General features: G+C 41.7%; 1 protein-coding gene across 1 annotated transcript in view; it reads left to right on the forward strand.

The window, feature by feature from the left end:
• fbxo22 (F-box protein 22) overlaps positions 1 to 5,651 on the forward strand; it is a 30,024-nt gene extending 24,373 nt beyond the window's left edge. The window contains exon 7 of the mRNA XM_073025522.1: positions 4,889 to 5,651. Within this exon, the coding sequence (XP_072881623.1) occupies positions 4,889 to 5,306 (418 nt within the window). The 3' untranslated portion in view covers positions 5,307 to 5,651. The remainder of the gene's footprint in view (positions 1 to 4,888) is intronic.
• Positions 5,652 to 8,071: the final 2,420 nt, after the last annotated feature.

Here is an 8,071-nt window from a genome sequence, read left to right on the forward strand (position 1 = left end):
CTCGAGTGATTGGCTGGGTTTAAACTAGGCTGGCAGGGGGATGGGAACCAGAGTGATAAGACAGAGGAATGAGCAGTTGGTGTAAAGGTAGATGCAGTGTGTAGAGGAAGCATAGGCAACAGGTAGAGCAAAAATGCAGCCATTTGGATGGGTTGAAATGTGTTTACTTCAATGGATTCAGAGGCAATCCATAATTTTGAGCATGGATCTGTACTTGGAGCTACAATGTTGTGGCCATTACAGGGACCTGCCGGTCACAAGGACAGGAATGACTGCTGGATATTCCAGGGTTTAGATGTTTCAAAGGGGACAGGAAGGGAGGTAAAAGAAGTGAGGGAGTGGCATAAATATTCAGGGATTGTAATACGGCTGCAGAAAGGGAGGATGTCATGGAAGGACCATCTGCGGATTCTGTATGGGCAGAAGTCAGAAACAGGAATGTTCAAACATTTTGTCAAGAGGAAGAAGGAAACAGACTTATGGTTAGGAATCAAATATCAGACAGGATATTTGAGAGTTATAAGGTAGCCAAGAAGGAGCACAAGAAGGGATTTATGAGGGTGACATTGGGAAGTAGGATTATGGAAGACCCTGAAGTGTTCAACATATGTGAAGAACTGAAGGATGACTAGAGTGAGGGTAGGACTGATCAGGGATAAAAAAATGAAATGTGCTTGGAGTTGGAGGAGGTTGGGAAGTCCTTAACACTATTCACTAGTGAGAGGGACCTTGACACAACCTCTACCTTGTCAGCGTAGAACAGGCTAATGAGCTTGAACTTGTCGAGATTAATAGAGGCAATAACATTAGGATTGATATCCCAGGGCAGACGGAAAATGCCCCAGATTACTACAGGAAGCAAGGGAAGATATTGCTGCATGATCTTTACAACCGCACTGACTACCAGTAGTACCAGAAGATTGGAGAATCACAAATGTTATTTCTTTGTTCAAAAAAAGGTAATAGGATAACCCTGGGAATTAACGACTAGAGAGTCTTATGTCAGTGGTGGGCAAACAATTGGAGAGGATTTTTAGAGATAGGAGTTATGAGCATTTTGAGAAGTATAGTCTGACTAGGAATGGTTAGCATGGTTTTCTGAGAGGCAGCTTGTGCCATAAGAGTCTGATGGACTTTTTTGACGAAGTGACAAAACAAATTGATGAGGGTAGAGCAATGGATGTGGTGTAAATGGATTTTAGTAAGGTGTTTAACAAAGTTCCCTATGTCAGGCTCATTTAGAAAATTAGGAAGCCTGAGATCCAGGGAAACTTGACTTTTTAAATTTGGAATTGGTAATGGAGCATGTTGTACCTGGAGGTCCGTGACTAGTGGTATTCTGCAGAGATCTGTACTAGGTCCTCTGCTCTTTGTGACTTTTTATAAATGACTTATTACTTTAACTTTGCCTTTGAGGAAGTGGAAGGGTGGGTTTGTAAGTTAGCTGATGACATGAAGATTAGTGGTTTCGTGAATAGTGTAGAGGGCTGCCGTAAATTGCGATGGGACATTGACAGGATGCAGAGCTGGGCTGAGGAGTGGCAAAATTAATTCAGTCTGGGAAAAGTGTGAATTGATACGCTTTGGAAGGTCAAACTTAATGGCAGGGTACAAAGTTAGTGGCAGGATTCTGATCTGTGTGGAGGAACAGAGGGATCCTGAGGTCCAAGTGTATAGAACCCTGAAAGTTGATAGGATGGTTAAGAAGGTAAATATTGTGTTGATCTTTATTATTCAGAGGATTGATTTCAAGAGCCATGAGGTAATGCTGTAACTCTATAAAACTCTGGTTAGATCACACTTGGAGTAATGTGTTCAGTTCTGGTTGCCACATTATAGGAAAGATATGGAGACTTTAGAAAGGGTGCAGAAGAGATTTACCAGGATGCTGCTTGGATTAGAGAGCATTTCTTAATGAGGAAAGGTTGAGCAAGCTAGGGCTTTTCTCTTCAGAGTAAGGGAGGGTTATGTTGAGACTTGATAGAGGCAAGTAGAATGATGAGACATAGAAAGAGCAGACAGCCAGCACCTTTTCCCCAGGATAGCAAAGGCTAATACAAGAGGACATACTTTTAATGTGATTGGAGGAAAATATAGAGGTTCAGTGGTCCTGGAAAGTTTGTGAACCCTGTAGAATTTTCTCTTATTTCTGCATAAATGACCTAAATTGGGATTAGATCTTCATGTAAGTCCTAAAGCTAGATAACAAGAACCCAATTAAATAAATAATAGAAAAACATTATACTTGTTCATTTATTTATTGAGAAAAATGATTCAATAGTACATGTATTTGTTGGAAAAAGTATGTGAATCTTTGCTTTCAGTGAGTGGTGTGACCCCCCGCCCCGTATTGCAATAACTTCAACTAAACGTTTCCAGAAACTGTTGAGCAGTCCTGCACATTGGCTTGGAAGAGTTTTAAACAATTCCTCCTTACCAAACTGCTTCAACTCTGGGAGGTTGGTGGGCTTCCTTGCATGAACTGCTTGCTTCAGGTCTTTCCACAACATTTCTATTGGATTAAGGTCATAACTTTGACTTGGCCATTCCAAAACACAAATGTTCTTCTTTTTAAACCATTCTGTTGTCAATTTACTTGTCTTTCAGATCATTGTCTTGTTGCATTATCCAACTTCTATTAAGCTTCAGGTGATGGACTGCTACCCTGACATTCTCCTGTAAAATGTCGATACAATTTTGAATATATCGTTCCCTCAACAATTGCAAGCTGTCCAGGCCCTGTGGCAGTCCCAAACTGCGATTCTCCTTCTACCATGCTTCACAGTTGGGATGAGGTTTTAGTGTTGTTCCCTCCAAACATAGCAATGTGCATTTCTGCCAAAAAGTTCAACCTTTGTGTCGTCTGTCCACAGAATATTGTCCCAGAAGCATTGTAGAACATCCAGGTGGTCTTTTGCAAACCTGAGACATGCAGCAATTTTTTTTTTTTTTGGAGAGCAGTGGTTTCCACTGTGGTGTCCTTCCATGAACACCATTCTTGTTCAGTGTTTTTCTTATAGTGGACACATGAACAGGGACTTTAGCAAGTTCTGGAGATTTCTGCAGGTCTTTTGCTGTTACCCTTGGGTTCTTTTTCACTTCCTTCAGCACTGCATGTCATGCTCTTGGTGTGATCTTTGCAGGATGCCCACTCCTAGGGAGAGTAGCAACAGTACTGAGTCTCCTCCATTTGTAGACAGTTTCTCTGTCGACTGATGAACACTCAGGTCTTTAGAAATGCTCTTGTAGACTTTTCCAGCTCATGCATCTTTGCAATTCTTCTTCTAAGGTCCTTTGGAAGTTGTTTTGATTGAAGTATGGTATACTCAAACAGATCTTTCTTGAAAAGAGCAGGCTCTTGTCAGTCAGTAACCTGACTTTGAGTGCCTTTTTTATAGGGCAAGGTACCTCCCCAACCCATACTTCCAATCTCATCTCAGTGATTGGAGCACCTGACTGCAAAGAGTTTTTGTGGAAGGCATTACCCCAGAGATTCACATACTATTTCCAACAAATGCATGTAATATTATTTGTACACAGTTGTAAGTGCATGGAATACACTGATAGAGGCAGACGCATTTGGCAGATTTAAGAGACTCTTTGGTAGGCAGATGGATGAAAGAAAAAGGAAGTCTATATGAAGGGAAGGGCTAGATTGATCTTGGAGTAGGTTAAATGGGTAGCATAAACTGTACTGTTCTATTTTCTTTCCTGCAGAGCTTCATCTAATAGTGAATGACCTGCTACAGTTTGTCCTCTGAAGATGTTAACATGCACATTCATCCTTGGAATTCATGGTTACAATAACTTGGGTTACTGCCCCACCCAAAGACTTGATGTCATTCAAGTATCTGTTTATTTGGTTAAAATAGTTTTGATGTGTTTACTTGACAGCATGTTTCACAAGGGAAGCACTGTCATATTTTTTAAAAACGTAAATTGCTTGTTAGAACTGGTTAAAAACGAGTCAGTGCACCTCCCACCATATGAACTGGGATTTCCAGGTATTAAAGTGTGTTGCGGTCACAGTACAAGGCAGCAAGTCAGGGAGACGAAGGTTTAGAGAGGAACATTTTTTTTTGTAGGTGGAATTTCTTTCTTGGCACTAAGCAGTAGAATATCTAGATATTTAATTTTTTTTTCAATGGCACACATTCTTACGGTTACGTCCTCCAAGTTTGTTGTGCATGGAGAATGCCTCTTTTCAGGTTTGTTTTGGAGTCCTACCTGCCTGGCCTTAGCGGTTTACTTTCTTCCACTTTATCAATTTGATTCAGTTGTTGTCTCAGACAGAAGGGGTTATTATAAATTATTCTCAGATCTTTCTGCTTGTGAAATGACTGGAGTTCAGCAGGTAGCACATGATATGGAAGTGGTATAAGAAAGGAGATGGCATAGGAATTGGAGGAGAGAGATTCTGATGATGTTGAATGGGATTTCAGTTTCAGAAGGACCACAGTCACCATTAAGCAGCTTAGATTCCATACATTTAGGTGAGGATGACTCTGCTGCTCTCTCCAAACATGAGCTTTTAAAAGCACACCTTTTATTTCTGAAGTGGGCAGTAACCCTGAAAAGTGGTGCAAGCTATTCTGTGAATTGCTCTAGTTAGGTGCATTCAGCTAGCTGACAGAAGAGCTTTTCATTCCTTAGACTCAGTTTGATTCTAGCAGTGGTCTCTGAAAGATAAGTCTCTTGATTGCAAAGATCTTTTTTGAAATGCTTTTGCTCAGTGTAATCACTGTAAATCACCATAGAACCATTTTCCATCTCCACATATAAAGGGATGAACACCGCATCTGTTTCTTTAAAAGGTTTCCACTTGGCTTCCTAGGGATTGAGCTTTCATGATCTGTGTTTTCTACGTTTGTCCCCCACCCCCTTATAGGATTGATGCCTCGCACATGTATGGAATAGTGGGTCTGTCGTTGAGTGGCAGACCAATCCAGGCTGCATCTATTCTCCTTGATGAAGATGTAGAGACGCCCAAGAATGTAGAAGCAGCAATGCAGCGCCTCAAGGCTGCCAACATTCCTGAGCACAACACTGTGGGCTTCATGTTCGCCTGCATTGGCCGTGGTCAGAACTACTACTGCAAGATGGAGAATGTGGAGGCTGACGCCTTCAGGAAGCAGTTCCCAAGCATTCCGCTGTTTGGGTTTTTTGGCAATGGAGAAATCGGCTGTGATCGTATTGTGACTGAAAACTTCTCGCTGAGAGAGTGCAGCAGCTCCTCAGAGTGTGATGAATTAATTCATGGTTATACCACAGTAATGGCACTTATTCACTTTGGGCCACTTAAATAATTAAAAGGCCTGCTAAGGATTAGTGGTTGGTTTAGGCCTTTTGCAAGGTTAGGGAAGTTTTTGGGCCGGTCCTTGTCCCTCAGAATTTTGGATGGAATGATGCCAATTCTTTGCTCCGACCAAGGGCATCTCCAAAATTGGCCCATAGGATGATCACTTAATAACAATTTGACAAAAAAACTCTCTTTATACATTCAGAGCACAGCTTCAACATTTTTTTTTCAATTGTGTAAATTTTGATTCATTTTCATCTTTATTACAAATGTAAAGTTAATCAATACATACAATGATGATTATTTTGTGATGTGTTTTGAATTAAAACTACAAAGGAGTTGTGAGAGGTAATGTAGGGAAGTCATTTGAATGTTGGAAAATGCTCATCACCTGACTCCTGGACTTCTCTCCGTGTTGCTGTGGTTGGGTTGGTGTCAATAAGGCTTCAGTCAACCAAGACTAGGTACAGTGCTCTGGTGACTCAGGTTCAATCGTGACTAAGGCTGCTGTCTATGTGAAGTTTGCAAACTCTCTGTCCTCATTCTCCAAAACCATGCTGACCAGTTGGTTAATTGGCTACTGGAAATTAACCTGAGTGTGGGTTGTCGGGGAGTAGGAAAGTCAGCAGTGGGCATGTGGCAAGGAATCAATTAAAGAGAATTTATAGAGAAATAACTGGTGAAAAGGAAAACCCTACAAAGCCTCAAGGACCAAATGACCACAGTGCTGTACAAACATATGGAAGCAGAATATTTGAGACTGGGAGAAAGGTGAAAGAATGCTTAATACTTATATTTGTCCGGGTCCTTCTTCATCCCTTTACCTCTTCTGCCAATCTCCTCTCAGCTTCTTACTTCATCACTCCATTCCCACCCACCCACCTTTTTCCCTCACCTCATTTCACTTATCACCTGCAGCTTCAGATGATATCAGCCTTCCCCCCATCAAATTCTGGCATCTTCCGCCTTCCTTTCCAGTCCCAATGAAGTCTCAAACCAAAACGTCGCCTGTTTATTCATTTCCATAGATACAGCCTAACCTGAGTTCCTCCAGCATTTTGTGTGTGGCTCTGGATTTCCAGCATCAGCAGTATCTTGAGTTTGATGCTGTGGACCATTTTTGTAATCCTGGGCATCACAAAGCCATCTACAATCAGAGAAATACTTCTGAAAAGCAGTCAGTGTTTTCAGAATTCACAGCGGACTATTATGGAATGACACTATTAGGGTTAGCTTAGCTATGACTTTTAGGTGAAGAGTGATATGCCACAGCACGGGAAAATAACAGTTTGTAGAGCTGTTACCTCACAGTCGATTGACATAGGTTCAATACTGATTTGTGTGGAATTCAGATGTGCTTCCTGTGGCCTGGTGAATTTCCCCTGTTCCTCTGAACCAAGAAGGGAGAAAGGGGAAATTTTGGAAGAAAAGATTAAGGAAATGGATGGCTACCCATTTCAATTTGACTTCCGATTCTCACACTGATACGTCAGTCTGTGGCCGACTACTGCCTTGATGAGACCAAATGCATGTTGGAGAAGCAACACCTCATATTCTGCCTGGGTAGTCTCCAACCTGATGGCATGAAAATTGACTTCTCTAACTTCCAGTAACCACTGCCATTTGATACCCCCACCGCCCTCCCATTCTGGTGACCCTCTCGCCCTTTTCCTTATCCCTGCCCTCGTGTGATCTGCCTATTACCTCCCTCTGGTTCTCTACCTTCCCTTTATTCCACAGTCCACTGTCATCTCCAACCAGATTCCTCCTTCAGCAATTCACCTCTTCCATCGAACACCTTCCATCATTGTAGTTCAAGCCTCCTTCCTCACTCACCTGGTGTCTGGTTTCCTCCCAAAGCCCAAAAGTGCAGGCTACAACTTGTCTCTAGTGTGCGGGTGTACAGTGGAAAGTTGACAGGAGTGTGAAGGGAGTAAAATGTGGTTTGTGTGAATGGTGTTGATGGCTGGCATGGTCTACGTGGGCAGAAGGGCCTGTTTCTAATCTATTTGACTCTAATATAGTTATAGATATATATAACTTACCAATGATTCTATAAAGTTACTTTTATCTGTTAGTTATAAACACGAGATTGTGCAGATACTGGAAATCCAGAGACACGCACACACAGACACTTGCTGGTAGACTTGCACAGTCACACACACAGACAAACACACACACAATCTGTGGAGAGGACTAAAGAGCCAGTGTTTTGGCCCAAAACATCGATGGTTATTCCTCTCCATAGATACTGCTTGAACTGCTGTGTTCGTCCTTCATTTTGTGTGCATCCATAAGCTGAAAGCCCAGTTGAAATTTTCATTTAGAGGTGACCTGTAGAAATACCTTCATACTGTTCTGCTGACATCAATATTGAGCTGTGGTCTCTGGTCTCTGTGGAACCCCGAGCATTCAAATGCCTGAAGGTATTTTTTTAACCCACTGAAGTGTGGCTGACTTCCCTGTAGAAACTTTTCAATCTGACGTGGGAAATGTACAACCTGCTGGGCTGGTTCTGTCTTCACTCGTGTTCTATTAAATGCTCAGCAATATAGTTAAAATATTTTTTGCACTTTGGTAAGAGTCTGGATACGTGCAGGAAGTACTGGTACAGTTGTCACTGACTGTAAAGCTTGGATTAATTCATCTTTTTAGTAAAGTGGGGTGATCAAAACAAGATAGAATTTTAGAGAAAGACTGAAAATCATACACTAGGTGGCCTCTTTATTAAGTATGTCCTTACACCTGCTTGTTAATGCAAATATCTAATCA

This window comes from Hemitrygon akajei, chromosome 21 (assembly GCF_048418815.1).
Source record: "Hemitrygon akajei chromosome 21, sHemAka1.3, whole genome shotgun sequence".
NCBI lineage: Eukaryota > Metazoa > Chordata > Chondrichthyes > Myliobatiformes > Dasyatidae > Hemitrygon > Hemitrygon akajei.